The 19,239-nt window shown below is 35.9% G+C and overlaps 1 protein-coding gene across 3 annotated transcripts in view; it reads right to left on the minus strand.

Moving 5' to 3' along the window:
• CDH12 (cadherin 12) overlaps window positions 1–19,239 on the minus strand; it is a 728,469-nt gene that overhangs the window by 37,769 nt on the left and 671,461 nt on the right. For 2 of the 3 annotated variants that reach the window (XM_081088630.1, XM_081088631.1), the window contains one exon: window positions 15,677–15,844. The exons of the other annotated variant lie outside the window; for it this stretch is intronic. In XM_081088630.1, the coding sequence (XP_080944756.1) occupies window positions 15,677–15,844 (168 nt within the window). The remainder of the gene's footprint in view (window positions 1–15,676; window positions 15,845–19,239) is intronic. 3 annotated transcript variants of the gene reach the window in all.

A 19,239-nucleotide genomic window follows, 5' to 3' on the forward strand; every position in this document is an offset into this window, starting at 1 on the left:
TGGTTTCGTAGGTCTATGCTCAACCACTGAGCCATGCTGGCTGGGCCTTCTTTTCTTAATGTCTATTAAACAGAAATATGGTTTATCAAAAGGGTCTCCACATCCTTTGCCTCTCAGTTTGTGATGGTGATAAAGAACCAGAAGAAACACTAAAAACCTTGAATCTATAATATGAATGGTCATGGTCTAATCTCAAGGTACATTAATACTTGTTAGGGAAAGACTTATATTTTGCTAATAAAATGGAGCAACTGAGTTCTATGTTGAATAATGGATTGTAAATCCTCCTCCAACAGGATATATAATTAGGAGGCTTATGATGGAATAATTATCAAAGACATAGCTGGCAGGTAGATAGCTGAGAGAGATAGAGAGCTGTCATGTCTAATGGTTTCCAGATTTCAAACACAGCCACCAGCAGAACTGGGTAGTGATGGTGATGCCCCCCTGGAGAGGGGAAGAGGTGTGGTTGTGGTGTTGAATGGAATCTTTAGAAAAATAGGGGCATCTAACTTTAAAAAATCATGGATATTTACTCTATCTGATCAAGGGGAAGAATTTCAAGTTACATGTTAGGTTTATGAGTTAGCTTTCTATGAGGACATTTAAAAGCAAAAATAAAAGAATCAAAAGTCAAGGGAGATAATCTTGTCTGGTGTCATCACTTAGGAATTATGGTTAGCGAAGGTGAAGAGTTCAGCCAGAATCGAGAGCCTCCAATGTCAGAAGAATTTTAAAAACTCTGAAAGGTAACCAGAAGAACATTAGATAATACACATTATGGACGAAAGAGTGTCCCACCTTTCCAAGACAATATGCTGAGATATGAACTTGATGTTTTGCAAAAGCACATTTTATAAGGCCAATAAAAATAAATGTGAAGACAACTATTTATTTTGGTATTCTATCACTAGAAGTTCAGCAGTAGGCTTTTGTTGTTGTTGTTGTTTAAGTTGCGAGCACACAATATGCCTGACAATTTCATAATGGCATTGGAAGACATGCTAAATTGAAGTGGTGGCATTGTCCAAATAAATTTTGATTCCATAGTGTTCCAATAACATGCCCTACCAAAATGAAGATATAAGAGAAGTAAAACAGTGATTCAACACCTACATCTTTTACATGCATTGGGGTTTCAGTGTACATAAGACACACATATACAGAGCACTGTACTTTCTGTTCTTTACATAACAGAAATACATTTCAGGAAGGTGGAAGACACATTTATTAAGATAAGAATTTCTCAATAAAATATTGTAGTTGATAAAACATCTACAGAATATGGAACAAGGCAGAGAAACTGTGCATTAGTCATGTCAGATTGTTTAGGTTCTGTCGTTTTATTTCCGATGACTTGACATTTTATCATTTCTAGAAACTCAACAGCAATAAAGCCGGGGTCATTCAGATTAATTCAAAACCGAAGTAATCTTCCCCTGTGCCAAAGTCGGACCACTTATGATGTACTATGTAATTACACTGCCAACATCTTCTGGGCGCCCTACTTTTGACGCATATGAAATATTTTAATGGCGCTACCTGTGCAACACACATTAAGAAATAAAACAGGTGACAAGAAATTGTTCACAGACTCAATCAAAATGTGTACTTACATATTCATCAAATATACATGCTATGCTTAACAAAATAACCCTGTTCCTGTGGAGAAGGAGAAAATTGCATGTAGTAAACTAAGTTGAAATTTAATAAAGAAATTATGTACCATCTTACAAATTCTATTCCATGTTTATTCCAAAGTAAAGGTATCTGTTACTCAGTTATAGGCTAAGTAAGTATCCTCTCAGTATTCATGCTGTTTTAAAAAATCACACTTCAATTTTTATGACTCACTGTGTGTGTGTGTGTGTGTGTGTGTGTGTATGTCAAGGGCATGCATTGATACCTAAGGACAATACATATACATTATAGTCCCTCTTTTTTCCCTTGAAGGAATTTTAAAGTCTTGATAAAAGTACCAAAATAGATATATTTACTTAACAAAATATAAATTAATGTTATAATTCACTAAGAAATAAAGATTGTAGAATCTAAAACATAATTTAAGTGAATTAATTATATAGTACTGTAAAAACTTTCAGTGATAAGAATAGCATATAAAAAGACAAAATAATCTATTACAAATTATCTTTTGACATACATTTTATTTTATGCTTATATAGTAACTATTCTAAAATTACTCAAAAGCAATATATGAAAAGTTAATGTTCAGCTCCACTTAAAAATTATCTATAAGACACGTAACTAATTTGGAGGTAAATAGTATTTTAAAATACTAGAGTTTTGCCTGGCCTACGTGAATAAGTGGTTGAGCTTCTACCTATAAAGCAGAAGGTCACAGTTCAATTCCCAGTCATTGCACATGCCTGGGTTGCAGGCTTGATCCTCAGTGTGCGGTGTGCAGGAGGCAGCAAGTCAATGATTCTCTCTCTATAGCTCCCTTTCCTGTCCTCTCTGAAATCAATAAAAATGTATTTAAAAATATTAGAGTTCTAGAAGTATTGTAATGTATAATTAGAAATTATTTCAAATTATTAAGAATGTTAAACATTGTTAAGAACTCAAAAATATATATTGAGACCACCTAAATAAACAATTATTTGAAATACAACATTTTTATTAAACTTTAGAAAATAAATGCATATTACCACAAACTGTTGATTCAGTGATTGAATTCAGGCATTAGCTGTTTCTGATAGTGATCCTCCATGTTTGCAAGTGTGTGTCTGAGATTTACCATCTAATTACATAGAAAAAAGCTGCTTTGTTGATATTTTTGGCTTAATTACTAAAGCAAATATAACATCACATGAAATGATTTCACCTTATCCTCAAAAAATTAATCAGGAAATAAAAGCAAAAATGTATCTTTATGAGTAAAAAGTAACTTTGTATAAATGGTATGTATACCTGTTATAATCTCTTATTAGCTATTTGTCTTTAGGCAAAATACTTAATCTTTCTTCTCCTAATCTGTAAAATTGGGAAAATAATAACAAGTATAATTTTATTATAATTTTTATTATTATACCTACCTAACTTGTAGATTTGTGTTTAAAAAGTAGCATGCAATAAAATTCAGTAATATCTAATATTGCTAGTTATTTTTTAAATAGTATTTTTATAGATATCTCTCTAGCTATATATATAAAAGCCTAAACGACCAGAATAACTGGAACAACCAGAACAACTGTTTGCTAAGACATGCACTGACCACAAGAGGGCAGGATATGCCCCCTGGTGGTCAGTGTGCTCCCATAGCCAACCTCCCCGATCTGGCCAACCTTGCAAGGTCTTTCTCCTCTGGCCAGCAGGCCCCAATCGCCAGATTGAACCTCATGCGGTCCCTCCCCACTTGCCAGCCAACCTCCCGCAGTCCCTCAGTCCGTCCCCACCAGCAGACCCTGATCTCCTGATTGGGCTGGTCCTCAGACTGGGATGGAGAACTGGGGTGGGTGGCGGCAGATGTGGCCCCTTTTCCAGGGGAGGTGAGGGCCAACTTTCTCTTCGGGGCCAGCCGCCAACCTCCCATCCCCCGTCTGTCCACCTGGCCAGCAGGCCCTGATTGGCTTGCTGCCCACCCACTGAAGTGGTGGTGAGGGAAGGAAGGGGGGGGGGGTGCAGGGAGTCCTGATCACAGGCCAGGCCTAAGGACCCTCCCCATGCACAAATTTTATGCACTGGGCATCTAGTATTATAATATTTTCCTATAGGAATGATAATAATCAACAGGAAACTGTCTATAGGGGAATGGAGATGAAAGAAAGGGAGGTGTTAAAAAGTTCTGAACAGTCATGCTAATTTTAACTGAAACACTTTCCCATATGTTGAAAATTGAAGGTTTCAAGAATAAAAATATATTGTTGGTTGAAGAACATATTATACCCTCTATTTTCTTGAAAGCCTGAAGCTTTGTGTGTTTTCAATAAGCCTGAATTAAAGTAATAGAAAAATAATCCACAAGGAAGAATGAGTCTGATTTTTAAGAAGTTGGATTCAAGCTGTATTTTAGTCAAGCATACTAAACATACAGTGAATGGAATGACTCAGTAATGGGAGAGAACTCCACTCCAGCTCATAGAATGAATCTGAGATGAACAAATCTGTGGAAGTGTCAAGTATTTGCATCAAGAGTTTTACTGTATTGGCTAAATCACTTCACCTTTATAAAGGTTATAATTTCCCAGACTAGATTTTAATTAAACATGTACATGAATATGAATTACCATGTGCACAATCTCCAGCATATTAATGGATTAAGTTCTATAAATTCTATTTAATGATAGCAATATTTCTTTTCTCAGAGCAATGAGAAATTATATTCTTTATTAAATTCTGAGATGCTAAACGCAACACAAAAATTTAGGGATAGATATTGCCTTGATCTTTTTAGATTCTTTGGATAGTAGATTAATTGCTAAATCTTCCAATAATTCAGATGACTCATATTTGATTCAACTACAATTTTTAATAGCCTTCTCCATGGAATGATAAAGAAAACTCAAACAAACAAACAAAAAAGATTGTGTTTGCTCTGATGGCATTTCTAGTCTAGTAGGGGAGTGTAATGTGATCTATAATAACATGTTATTATATATTTTGGTACAGAGTTCCTAAAATCCTATGAGAGCTAGAAAGGTTTCTTTAGTTATGTTAGCAAGGTGACTTTTACATCATACATAAGGATGAGGACTAGTTACAAAGAGACCCAACCCTGTGATTAAAAGGAAGGGGTTCAGCCCAGCATCGCTCCTTGGTTGAGCATAGATCTATGAGCCAAAACCTGCAACCTGGGCATGTGCCCCGACCTGGAATCGAACTGTGATCTCAGGGTTCATAGGTCAACACTCAACCACTGAGCCAGGCCAGCTAGACTGAGGAATCAATTTTGATCACTAACCTCAAATGCACCTTCAAAATTGGCTACAGCTTGGCAAGAGGGGCTCAGTGGTTGAGCACCTACCTATGAACCAGGCGCTCACAATTTGATTCCTGGGTTGTGGCTCCATCCCCAGTGGGGGTCGTGCAGGAGGCAGCCAATCATTAATTCTCTCTCATTATTGATGTTTTTATCTTTCTCCCTCTCCCTTCCTCTCTGAAATCATATGTATATATATTTTTAAAAAAAGATTAACTGAAAAATATGCAACTACTAAAGGTAACCATTTCATCATGACTCTTAAATTGAACAACTCTTCCTAAACCTCTGTTTTACAATTGTTACTATTTCATTTATCTTTTTTGTTGTATATTTCACAGGAAAATATAATCATAGCACATAGAAGATAGCTCAGCTTTCTGAACCTTCAAACCATCTCACATGTGTTACTGTCATTTTACAAAAGCCCAATATGCAAATGCAATAACAATGTGCTTGTCTTTGTCTCCAATTGTTCTTTAAATTTTCTTCGGTGAGAGTAAGCTTTGTCTTTTCTGCCCATTGTTAAATAATAGACAGTCTGATGTTCAATTTAATTTCCCAAAATCTAGGTTTGGGCATCAGAATTGTTCAGTCTATCATAGTAATCAGTATTTCAATTCTCATTCAAAAGTAAGACATCTCCTGTCTGCTACCAATCTCCAAGCCACACTGGGCCAATTGCAGATGGAATTTGGGGTATGAGTGGCGTGGCAGGCTTTCCTCTGTCTCATCCTTTGCTTGCCAGGGTGATTTTGCCTAACCAGAGGAGGCAGCAAAGCTAGGGAACTGGGCTGTTCTACTTTAGTGGATAGTTTTGTCTCTCTGGGACTGACTCTTCCTGGTGGTACCTTTGAGGGCTCTCGGAAGCTTTTCCTATTACAGACCCTGACAAAGGCATTCCCTCTACTTTGATATAACGTCCTCCTTAAGCTCCGCATCTCCTCGCCATCCATTCCACACCAGCGTCTCACTGAGGAAAATCTCTCTGGCAGGTCTTAAAATGACTCTGGGCTGGTTCTCCTTTCTGCTTACACATTTCTAACTCCTTCTTTTGTTGGCTGTCATTACTTTCCCAAAAGGAAACCTGTTCTTCTGTCTTTCTCTTTCTCAAAACACTTTAGCAATTTTAAGCATGAGGCAGTTATCAGTCCATGCATTTTACCCAGGTTTGGGTCTTTATTATTGGTCCATGTTGAAGGGAAGGCTTCCCTCTCCAGACCTGCAAGGCGAGAGAAGGGCAGCCCTAATCCTTATTTTTATCAGATAAAGGTTCCGCATGGCTTCCCCAAAGAAATCTTTCACACAAATTTTCCCTCCATTCCACACCCCATAAAAAGTGTGTTAAAAGGATACAAATAGGGTTGTTGTGATAGATTTTTTCCAAGAGTCTAAAGAGTATCCTGACATTTCAATTGAAAATTCGGTTTTGTTCTGGGGCCACACTTGGCTATGTGGTTCCCATTTTATCTTGGCTTCCAGTGGAAACGTCAACATTAATCTATGGTTATATCTGTATACCTTCCTCCTCCTTTTCTCCAATTTCAATTGAGATGACCTTTTAGTCTGTTTCCTCTTATTAAACTCCAGCAATTTGTAAGTATCGTACTATTCACTACAGAGCCTATCTTCTCTGCATTCGGTACTTTCTTCTCAAATGAGATACTTCCAAATAACTGCAAGCTGCTCATATTTGCTCACATTACAAAACTTTTCCCTTGTCCTTATATCTGATCCTAGCCAGCCTCCTGATTTGCTTTTTCTTTTCCAGCCGAACTTCTCAAAGATAGTCCTTGTTACCAATTCCTACCAGATAATCACTCCACAAAGCAGCTTTCATCTAGTATTTCAACCAGCCACTCTACTAAAAACATTTTCCCCTGAAATCTCCATGACAACCTTGTCCATAAATCCAGTGAAAACTTTTTTAGTTGAATTCATTATAAGCAGCACTGGATACTCGTGTGCATTCCATCTTTCCTGAAACAACTTCGCTCCTTAAAATCCGTGACACTCTTTCTGGTTTTTCTCCAAATACATCTTCCTTCTTCTTAGCTTCCTTTGTTGGTGTTCGCAAGTAGAATCTGGATAAGTAATTCTAAAATTTGGCTGCATATTGGAATGATGTAGAAAGTTTAAAAAAAAAGAAATAAAAAGACTGCCCAAGGGATTCTAATTTAATTGTTCCGAGTTTAGACCTGAACAGCAGGATTGACTAAACTGCCTGCTGTTCTGTTTTGCAATCATGATCAGGAACCATTATCTCAGGCTGTTTTATCCAAGTTTTTATTCTTCCCAAGATTTTCATCAGTCCCTTGACTTCATTTTTTATATTCATGCTAAGACTTTCTTACCTTTTAATTCTGGCCTGTATACATATTTGAGTTTTATACATGACAAAGCATCATCTGATTCCAGTACTTCACCTGGATATCTCCAAGGCATTTCTGCCTGAACATATTCAAAACTAAGCTCATGGATCTGCTATCCCTCCAGAAGAAGACCCTTTTTAATATCCACTGTCACAGCAAGTAACATTACAATCTCTCTATCTCCAAAACTAGAATCCTCTCTTTCAAAGCACATTCATTAAAATTGCTGATTGTCTTACCTCTTAAAAATAACTCAGATCTATCCACACACTGACATTTCAACCATCTGTGCCACAATCATAGAAAGATTAAATAACTCATAGTTCTTGTCTATATCACTGCAATTGTCTACTAACTCTTGTCCAGATGTCTGTTCTTCCCACCTTCCCCTCACCGGCAGTCTCTTCTGCATGGCAAGGGTAAAGGGGTCATGTCTATCACTCTTAGTAGAAACTTCATTCCTTCTACCATGAAGAGGACTGGTGGGAGAAAATGCATACACTTTTAGAAAATCAACATGAAAGAATGAACTTTTAAAATAGATAGTACGTTTTAGGTACAGTAGAATAGGCACAATAAGAATAGCAATTATTTGTATAGTGCTCTCTATTTTCCAGGAACTTTTCTAAACACTTTCTCTTAAAAACTAATCTCATCCTCATATGAAGACTGTGAGGTAGATACTATTATTCTCAGTTGGTGATATCCTAGTAAATGTTTAATAATAAGGTCAGAGAGGCAGGGAGGACAGTTGTAAGCCCTTCATTTTAGTATTCATGCCAGTGGGGCATCACTGAACACAGAGTTGGGAGATGTACACAACTGGATCGAAGGTCCTGGAAGAGCCAGCTCCAGCACATCACTCTACCCTGCTACAAATGAAGAAACGGAGGAGCATACAACTGGGCACTCCCAGGCAGTGAGATGAACCAATCGAGTGACATTTCTGAGCTAACCTGCAATCTCTCATTTGGTCTTCCCATTTCATTTTACTTGGTTTTATTGCCTGAGTGTTAGTCAAATAGAGACAACATTGGGTTCACATAGAAGGTTGTGAGTGTGTGTGTGTGTGAGTGTGTGTGTGTGTGTGTGTGTGTGTGTGTTTTAATGCAAGACATTCATTTTTTTTTTCTTAAATCAGCTATACTGATGAATGCAAATTCCAATTAAGGGTGGATTGAGTGGGTAGGATTTACTTGGTAAAAGTTTCATTTTTCAGTGCTTCTTAAGCAAAATAAATGAAGATATAGAGAAAAGAGAATTAGGAGATCTAAGAGTGTTCTGGGAAAGAAATGTAACTCTAAAGATAAAATGACTTCTGTTTCTGCATCCACATTTATTATACCTCTTCTGTCTTTCGAATTCTCCCATCCTTATTACCTAGCTTCTAGCTTTCAAGTACAAATGTGTAAATTCAATAAATACATATCTATATTTCCTTGCAAAATTAATTTCTTTATAATATTTTTCAAGAAATTGCATTGGAAATCCCAACCAAACCAATTACAGATGAGCAATGAAAAACAACCTACTTATATTACTTAATGAATGCCAGAATGAAAAGTGTTTCTGATTCTCAAAAATATCTATTTTTAATAAATGTGATTTATATACTAACCACCCATTACATAATAGTAAACATGATGAAGAGTTGGCAAGAGTTCATAACATTTCAAATGCATCAATAGCTTTCCATTGTACACCCATTTTTCTGGCGTACATTTAATATTTCCTTAAAAGCTCCATTAAATATGTAAACTCTTCTTTTGTCCTTGTAGATATAATTTCTGATCTATCTAACAGAACCCAGTAAATGGGTACTTCTCTAGGAGGTGTGAGTGATATTGCCCAATAATTTCACACACACACACACACACACACACACACACACACACACACACACACCGTAAAGCTTTATCTCAAATTATCAGTAAATTTAGCATCTTATAAACTAAGCTCCTGAAAAATATTTGGAAGGGAAATACACAAGGTGATATTTATTCACCCAAAGCATTTATTTCTCACAAAAATTTTCCCCATTGATTTTAGAGAGTGAAAGAGAGAGGGGAAGAGAGGGGGGAGGAGGGGAAGAGAGAGAAAGAGAGAGAGAGAGAGAGAGAGAGAGAGAGAGAGAGAGAGAGAGAGAGAAACCCCAATGTGACTGTGACAGAGATACAACAATTGTTTGCCTCCCAAATGCACCCCAACCAGGGTGGGGATTAGACCTGCAACCCAGGTACATGCCCTTGACCAGGAATTGAACCTGTGACTATCAGGTACGCAGGCCTATGCTCTAACCAATTAAAAACACAGGCCAAGGACTCACAAATATTTTTTGAAATATTATGAGTCTAGAAAAATTAAATTTGGTGGTACAGTTTTCTTTCATAATATTTTGGTTTCTGTTAGCCAAACTAAATTTTTAACTGCACCTAATTAATTGATTTGCAAGTTTTATTTCTAAATATTCATCACATATTCATATATTGTGTATGTACACAATGGTTTACATTTTCTGTAATGGCATGTCTTTTATTATTTGAAAGCTCCCTATCTCTTCCAATTTTATTGCTTATGCCTAAAATGATTCATTTTCCTACTACTCCTCATCTCCCTTTGCATAAATTATATTTCCCGTTATTTCAATGATAGCTTATAGTTAATTTTTGTTAAATTATTTTATTGTTTTTCATTGCCATTTTTTCACAATTCTTTAATAATACATCTTGCTTTTGCAATGGTCTAAAATATTTTGGTACACATTTGTTCTCACACTGTCTTAATTCTTACAGGTTTCAGAAATCAGTGTTGGTGCTATTTCCTTTAAAATCCTCTCAGATCTACTCTGTAGTTATTTGGGTGTCCATCTTATACATTCATATGTCATTCTGTAAATAAGGTTATCACTTATTTTACTTTAGGTAGTATAATTTCCCACCAACTTAACCATCTCCTCATTATACATAGAGCTTCTGGAGGAAAGGGATTAAATTTTTTTATCCCCTTAATGCAATACAAAATATTGATATAGACTTTTTTACATTTACACTTCAATAAAACTAGCAATCAATGCAACATTATTCACTGAATGATGTAATTTATTTTCTCTAGTATTTGTTAATGTGATATATTTCTTATGAACAAAATCTTTTATTTCTATGGTTTTTGGGTTTTCTTATAATTGGTTTAACTCTTCTAAAGAAATGTTTTAGAAGTCCAATTTCTTTTCCTATATGAACACACTAAGACCAGTGATAAGGCAAATATGAAATACAGAAATTTAAAACATTTGAAACAAATGGTGACTTTATGATGCCTTCACCTCTATGATTAAAAATTACCCACCCATCATAAGTTTATGTACAGGGTGGTGCATAGTAGATTTGAGGTTGTGAGTGTGAAAAGCACAGAGTTTATTCTTATATTGTTATTAATTATTGTATTATTTTCCATATGAATAACTGTAGGCCTACTTTTGCCCCACCCTGCATTTAAGTTTTTACGTGGTTAGATTTTATGTTCTCCTTATATCTTTGTTCATTCTCTTTCCTGGATTTCTTTGTATTTAAAATTTAAAGAGAGTTGTGTCTTCTATAATCTGCCTAATTTTATCTATGCCTCAGACTGCACTTATCACTTCTATGTTTATGTCCATCAGAAATGTTTTTTTGATTCAGACTTCTCTTTGAGGATCCCTCTATTTTCAACCATCTCCTGCTCATCTCTACTCAAATGTCATCATAGCAGCTGAGAAACCACCTTTCTCCTCAAATTTTTTTCTTCACAGGCTCTTTATCTTACATATCTCTGAATCCCCTATATGACCAAGTCCTTTCCATTCTGCCACTGAAACATCACTCAATTCTGCCTCTGCGTATCTCCTCAAAACAACTGCCCTGGATGTGTGTAACATCTACACTCTACTTCAGCCTTTACCAAGTTATCAACGTTACTTTTCTAAGATACTGATATAAAATATTGCCGCTGTATTCAAAACCACACAGAGATACATAAATACATGTTTCTCTTTCAGAGTTGTGGCAATCTATAACCAATATCGTTTTTTATTGTGAAATTCTTACTGTATATTTCTTTTCAACTTATATGTTATTCACAAATATTTTCTTAACTAGTGGCCCGGTGCATGAAATTTGTGCACCTGGGGGGGGGGGGAGGTGTCTCTCAGCCAGGCCTGCACCATCTCGCAGTCTGGGAGGTTTTGATGGATGTCCTACTGACACCTCACGGAGAGCGAGCCTAAGCCAGCAGTTGGACATCCTTAATGCCACAGCAAAGGTGGGAGAGGCTCCCTCCACTGCCGCAGTGCCCGCCAGCCTTGAGCCCAGCTCAGGGCTTCTGGCTGAGTGGCACTCCCCCTATGGGAGAGCACTGACCACCAGGGAGCAGCTCCTGTGTTGAGCATCTGCCCCCTGGTGGTCAGTGCACATCATAGCAACTGGTTGTTCTGCTGTTCAGTTGATTTGCATATTAGCCTTTTACTATACAGGATGATCCCAGTAGGATCTAATTACCATATCCTATTTATGGCAATAATTATTTTGATCATATTTCTATTTTGGAGTATCATTGCATTTGTAATATAGGTATTACATGTATGTAGATATTTGTCTTATAGTTTGCCTTGTATATATAATATATAAAAGATGAAGGAATTTTTAATGGACTATAATATAATTTTCATAGACTGGAAAGATAATAAAATAAATAAGCTTTTAAAGGATACTAGGGAAATTATATTAACAATCAGTATATACTTTTTAATCTGAGTAAAATTGCTTCATTTCACTTCAGTCATTTTTATATTCATTATAAAGTTAATATATAGCAGAAAAAGACTAAGTGGGAAAAGTGTGGATATTTTGCTTTATGTGAATTAAGCACATCACTTAATTGATTTGATTTCATAATGCAGAACTTAGATCAGCTTGTTAGATAGTCATTTAAAATTCAAATAATAGAAACGGTCAACATGCTTACTTTAACAGATGGAGACCTGCTACAGATATCTTTTACTAGAGTAGATGGCAGCTTCATAACTCGATTGAAAATATTTTGCAAAGAAAGTATTTTGCCTTCATATGACTGACCTGAGCTCCTTTAACATGCCAGGTATTATTTATATTGATGAAACGGTATTACTGCCTTTTTTATGGGCAGTTTTCTGAGATATGTGCAGGATTTTTTTTTGGCTAAACACTACCCTCAAAAATTGCCTTCTAAGAAGGAGAGTGATCAAATGTTAGAGTTCAGAAGTTCCTGCATAAAATTAGGTCTTGGTTTTTCTCACCTAGTTGCCATGTGATCTTGGTAAAGTTACTTAAGATTTTTTAATCATATAGCCTTACTGTTTTATTTGTAAAATTGAACGAGTGCTATACTATTATAATAACAATTAAATGGAAACATATATGCAAGTCACTTTGCATAGAGCATGACACATAGTAATGTATGAGTCGATATCATTGTCACCCTGAGCATATCAAATGTGTAGGAAGTTCTGATATCTCACAAACCATCTATTTTACAACAATAAAAGAGCAAATGATTTATATTTGAATGATACAAATATATATGCTTTTTATTTTCATCTCTAACAGATTTATAGAAAAAAATGAATGTAATGGGTGTTTAACAATGTCACATATGTAAATGTACTCACAAAAATCCCAAAATATGATTAGTAAATGTTAAGAAATTATCTTGTGCCTTTTAAGCAATGAAAAATGTAACTCATGACGTTCCTCTAAAGGAAGATATTTTTTTTCAGTGTAATTGCTTAACAGGCATGAACAAATTTAGCTAGCTATTATTTATGGATAGAATATATGTTACCTTGACTTTTACATTCAAAAGGCCATTATTTCAGTTTGTAATTTTATGTCATATATGCAGTTTAATTGCTCCCCGTGAGAAATATTCCTGCAAAAAGAACATTGGCTTCTAAAGAGATGGCTTTCTGTTTATAAATGGATTCTGTCTTTTCCCCTGAAGGATGTAATTCAAAATGACAGCACAGTAAAAAGGGCTTGACACAAAGGCATGTAACATTTCAAGGGGATTAATTTTTTATTCATGCAAAATGTGAATGCTCCTTTTCTTCTCATGATTTAAAAATATCTCTCACCTGTTAAAGTTCAGACTATAGTTCAAATATGCATGTAGCACAAGCAGAAAATAATTGATCACAGGGATCTACTTGGTATATTTCTTCTGCCCTCTCTTTTCTCTGTTTATGGTGACAACTCAACATATGTCATGCAACTCTTTTGCAGCTGTGTTCTAACGAACGGTTTTAGAGCAACAGGTAAAAGAAAGTAACAACTTTTTGATTTTCACATTAAGTCAAGTTAGAAGGAATGCAGCGTTCCAACAGGCCCATGGCTTCATCCAGATTCCCTTTCATAATTAAGATTTGGAAGTGACCTTCCTGATTCAGTGGGGCCTTTGCACTTCATCCTGATTTCCTGAGCATACTAGTTCCTCTCCCCTGGAGACATTTCCATTTCCCTGCACCTACGGCCTTCCCAGACTTTGACAAACCGCCCTCCATCCATACCTACAAGAGCTCTATCCTTTCTTTTTTTTTTTTTAATATATTTTATTGATTTTTTACAGAGAGGAAGGAAGAGAGATAGAGAGTTAGAAACATCAATGAGAGAGAAACATCGATCAGCTGCCTCCTGCACATCTCCCACTGGGGATGTGCCCGCAACCCAGGTACATGCCCTTGACCGGAATCGAACCCGGGACCCTTGAGTCCGCAGGCCGACGCTCTATCCACTGAGCCAAACCGGTTTCGGCAAGCTCTATCCTTTCATTGGCCGAGTTTTATATTCCTCATCTGAAAAAAGCTCCACTATCCTCCTTGTGAATAAGAATACTGACACCCTCTAGGTAGATGTCTTCTCTTCCCTATACTCTAGACTGAACATATTTTATATGCACAAAACCCAAAAGAGGACCCAGGTTCCCAATGCCACATTGTATCAAAAGCAGAGTATCTCCCAAACCATCTTCCTTAATTAGCTATTACAGCTGGCCACATATATGCAGTAGGAAAAAGCAACAACAGCTTTGCTTGCTGGGTTGGGAACATATTCCTTATTATTCTCATGTGCTAGATAATCAGATGCATATTTCTTTCTCCTTTTTAGCATTAATTTATATTTTTTCTGTTTCCCTTAATAGCAAAGTGAGGGAACGTATTGCTCTAAGACACTCTGTGTTGTTAGCCACAACAAATGCTATCCAGCCATTTTTCATATAGATGTTGCATTTGCTAAAGTGTGATGATTTCTAATTGCCACTCATAACATTGGCAAGTAAAATTTATGGTCACTGAGTAAATATATTTCCATAAAAATGGATAATAAATTTAAGGGAAAAATGACAAAGTAGTAAAATATGGAAAAACAACATAGCTGAAGGAATAAAATGCCCATTTCATTAAGATTCTCAGTGTTACATAACTTTATTAGATGAACTTAAACTCTGCTTCTGGAGTCAGAAGAGAATCATTTTCTGTTTTGTTTTGTTTTTTAAAACTGTTCCTGCAAATGAGTACCTAGCGATTTGCTTGAATTTCTTATTTTACCAGAAATAGAAACATGTAGTTTCTGTATCGGAAGTCCCAGAAACACTGAACTAATCCTTGAAAAAGTATCAGAAATCGAACAGGTACTGATGGCTGTTAAATGTAACACTGCAAAAGAAAACTAGATAAAACGCACGTGAGAGGTATTCATTTTCAATGAGAAACTGAGTAACAGAGAAGATATACGTATGGATCATTCTATTATCATTGAAACTATAGCAATGTTTACCTATTGCAAAATCAAAATAAAATAGAATTAAAGTAATGTAAATAGCATCACTTTAATCTCTCTGATAAAAAAAAAAGTATATGAGGATGATTCAACACATAATCACTAAAAAGACGGCAGAGAATTCTTATGGTAATTAAATGATACAGCAAATAACATGGTGACATATATGCGAAATATGTCTTAATACATGGCAATTGTCAAGTGTATTACCTTTCAGTTAATGAATCAGAGCAATATCCCAATCTACTGTGAATATTTTACTTCCACAGAAATTGATAGCATAAGACTTATGTGTTCAAGTTTTGACTCATTTATGTTATTTTTCTATTACAGTCACACTGTGCATGAGTCTAATGGAAAACTGAAAATCTGAAGTCATTTAATTTTTATCCATTACTCTATGCTTATCAAAGACCAAAAGTATCTGAAAAACTATTGCCATCCCGGTAGTATTGGTTGAAATGTAAGAGCATTTTTCAAAAGCTGCACTGATTTAGACTTAAGAGGAAGGAACATACTTTTGGGGAACCGAGGTGGATTGTCATTGACATCGGTGAGGGTGATGTTGACTATGGTCGTTCCGGCTAACCCTCCCAGTTGTCCGCCCATGTCCTTGGCTTGGATGAGGACTTGGTATTGTTCTTTGACCTCCCTGTCCATGTTTGGCAAAGCTGTTCTAATAACACCTTAAGGGAAAAAAAAATAACAAAAGATAAATATCACAAGTTGTAGTTTCCAAAAGAAAATAGTCCACAACAAGAAAATGATTCTACCTAGATTCACTAGCAAGGACACAACAACAAAAATTATGTGTCTTTTAAAAATTGAAACACCCAAAGTGTGGTTAGGACATAAACATGTTATGGTGACAGCCATGTAATGAAATGTGGCACTGTGGAATGTGGTTGAAGAATAATGCGTCAGCTGTAAAAGGCGGTCATTTATTAGTCAACCAGGTCAGTCGTTATTTATACAGAATGATCCCGTCTTTAAAAGAGAATGAAAATGTTCAATTACAGATGAATATACTGAAAACATTAAGCGATTACACTGCGTGAGAGATTTCTAAAGCTGACCATTTTTTTCTTCATTCTTAATTTTTTTAGGTTAAATCCATTACTATTTTAAACACACTAAGCATCCCCTTCGTATATTTTATTTTGTCTTTAGAGATTCCTCTTAATTATTTTAGCCACTAGTTTTTCTACTTAAGTCTTATGAAACTTTGTCATTACAGAGACCTTGTCTCTCTTATCACCAAGTTACCTCCCATTTAGGATAGTGCCTGCCATTTAAAAGGAATTCAGTTAGAATAACTGACTAGTTGAAAGATTGGCTGAATAAATGAATGAATCTATAAGTAACTAAATTTATGATCATGAATCATATAGTATATACGCATATATACATATCCTATTTTTCCACTCTGTGCCCAAGTGTTGAATTAATTTCTATTTCTATTTATTCATAGTGAAATAACTAAAACCTTCTGGATTTGTTGAAATAACATTATAAATAAATTTTATGCCAAATTCCAATCTATAGCCAGTAGTTTTAGCAAAAGATTGCAGAGGATTTATCTTAAACCCATGTGTCTTTGATAGTGTTGTTCCTTAAATAAAGTAGCACATGTGAGGACAAAGATAATATCAACTCTCAGACACAGACACAAAATACAACCTCCGAATCATAAGCTAAATATCAATCCCCATTTAATCTATTCTTTCCACTATCAATTTACCAAATCTTGTTTTGCTGCTAATTCAAATTTAACTACAATCTAAGATTTCTTCTAACCCTTGCCAGAAAATAGTTGCAAAAAAGGCAAGCTCCATTTTTTGCTACTGCTGCTTTATTCATGCATTGGCACTGACTTTTATTCCAATCTGTTTTTCCTCTCTTCATTTCAGTTTTCTAATGTTTCATTCCCAAGTCTCTTAAATAAAAGTTTTCACCTCTGCACCTCAATGGCCTCTCCTACATGCCTTAAGCTATATGACATCTGCCTGCATTACAATGCTTATATTTTTAGATAAATGCCTGGGTTTTAATTCATATGCATGCTGTGTTGTCCTGTTGTTGACCAGATCTATCTTTACTCAATTCATTCTCAATATGAAAAATGCATATGTATATATTACTCAATTAATTTCTAATATGAATATTTCCAATATGAAAATGTATGAATGTGTTATACATACACACACATATATTAGGTTGTTATTAAAGAGAGCAAGTAAGCATTAACAGACTTACTTAAGCCTAGATTTTTTTCTTTCTGGTGATCTGTTACAATTGCCATCATGACCTCAAACTGCCCCGCCCTCCTGCTCCATCCTGAGTCTGGTAGGGGACCTTTCTGCTCCTTCTAGCCCCACTTCCGGTGTAATGCGGCTCAACCGGAAGACGTGTTAGAAGTTAGAGAGCAAACAGGGCCCTTCACGTAGTTTCAAAGAAATCTCATTGTTGAGTATGATGTGCTTCTGCTCCCCACAATCATTTCCACTTTAAACCCCGGTCCCCGGGAAATAAAATATGACACTGGTAGAATTTAAATTTTTAGAGTTGAATCTAGCGATTCAGGCAACGTTCAATGTGAGAAGAGAATCTTGAAACATTGTGGTCCATGGAATCAGCCTGAAGGGAAACAGACCTACTTTTCAAGAAGTTACTCTTCTGGGTACACACTGCTTATTAACTGCTTAACTTTTAAAGCCAAACAAACAGAAGTGCATTGCGTGCTCTTGAGCAGGGAGGAACCTTGCCAAGGACCGGGCTTAAGTGCTAGTCGAATGTAACCAGCAGAGAGAAATGCTGCATTCTGTTATTTCAGGTCCTAGGCCTCAGTTCATGAGCCCATCTCTATTTTTCCATAGTTGTATATAAAGATGCAGCAACAACCTTCTGTAATAATAGCTGCAGCCTAAAAAGAAAAAAAAAAAACACCACACACACACACACACACACACACACACACACACACACATATGCATTTTATGGAACAGTATTAGTACTTTGTAGGAGTGCCACCACAAACTTTAATTAATCTGGAATACATCCTATTTATTGGGGGGGAAAAAGGAGTAGATAGGTAAATATTCATTGGATCCTAGTAGGTTTTGAGTGTGTTAAACCTAATAAACTTTCCAACATATATAATTACGATGGTAACTAGAGTAAAAACAAGAATGAAGAAAATGGATTTTATTTCTGCCAAAATTAATGGAAATATATGGCTGAGGGAATTATATATAAAATTATATATATATATATATATATATATATATATATATATATATATATATATCCAGGAATGCAAGTCTTCCAGGGGATATATTCGCCATCTGCAATCACCACATATTGTATACAAGATCCTCAATCTGGGTGGATATCAGCCTATTTTGTAAAAATGTGTTAAATATGCTGAAAACAAATTGAGATAAAAATAATTCCATACTACATATGAGGAAGAAAATATTACATGTGATAATCCAAGATATTTATATAAGCTTTTCTTGAATTGAGGGTAGGACTGAGACATGCAACAATAGATTCTGTGACCATTTGTACTAAAATATGCTTCATTCAGGCCCTGTTATTAGGTTTGAAGGTATAATAGCAAACACTCTTCCACTTATTCCCCCAGATCCACTTCATACACTTTCCTAGACCTCTGTCTGTTCTCTGGCTTCTGGTTGCCTTAGGCCAATTGTCAGGAGATGGCATGGTGTAAAGGAGAATGAGGTTGGGGTATTCCTTTCATGGAAACCCCCCTATTTCCTGTCACAGTCCCTCACCCCACAGTGTCTCCAGGCCCTTCTCATTCCTTCAGCCCCAGTGTGGCAACTGAATGTACTTGTATTCCTCTTCCGGATTCTGTCCTGTCCCCATGGTTTCCCTACAGTCTGCTCACACTTTAATAAAGAGCTCTCTTATTAAATGAATCTCAAATTGCCCAATGGGGTGCCATCTGTTTCCATCTGGGATAATAATTAATACAGTCTCTGTACAAGATTTTTGTGTGGAATGCACATCTAATGGCTATGTGTTCATGTGGGGTGGTGAGGAGGCCATAAAGAAG

Source organism: Myotis nattereri (assembly GCF_964212035.1).
Source record: "Myotis nattereri genome assembly, chromosome: 4".
Lineage (NCBI taxonomy): Eukaryota > Metazoa > Chordata > Mammalia > Chiroptera > Vespertilionidae > Myotis > Myotis nattereri.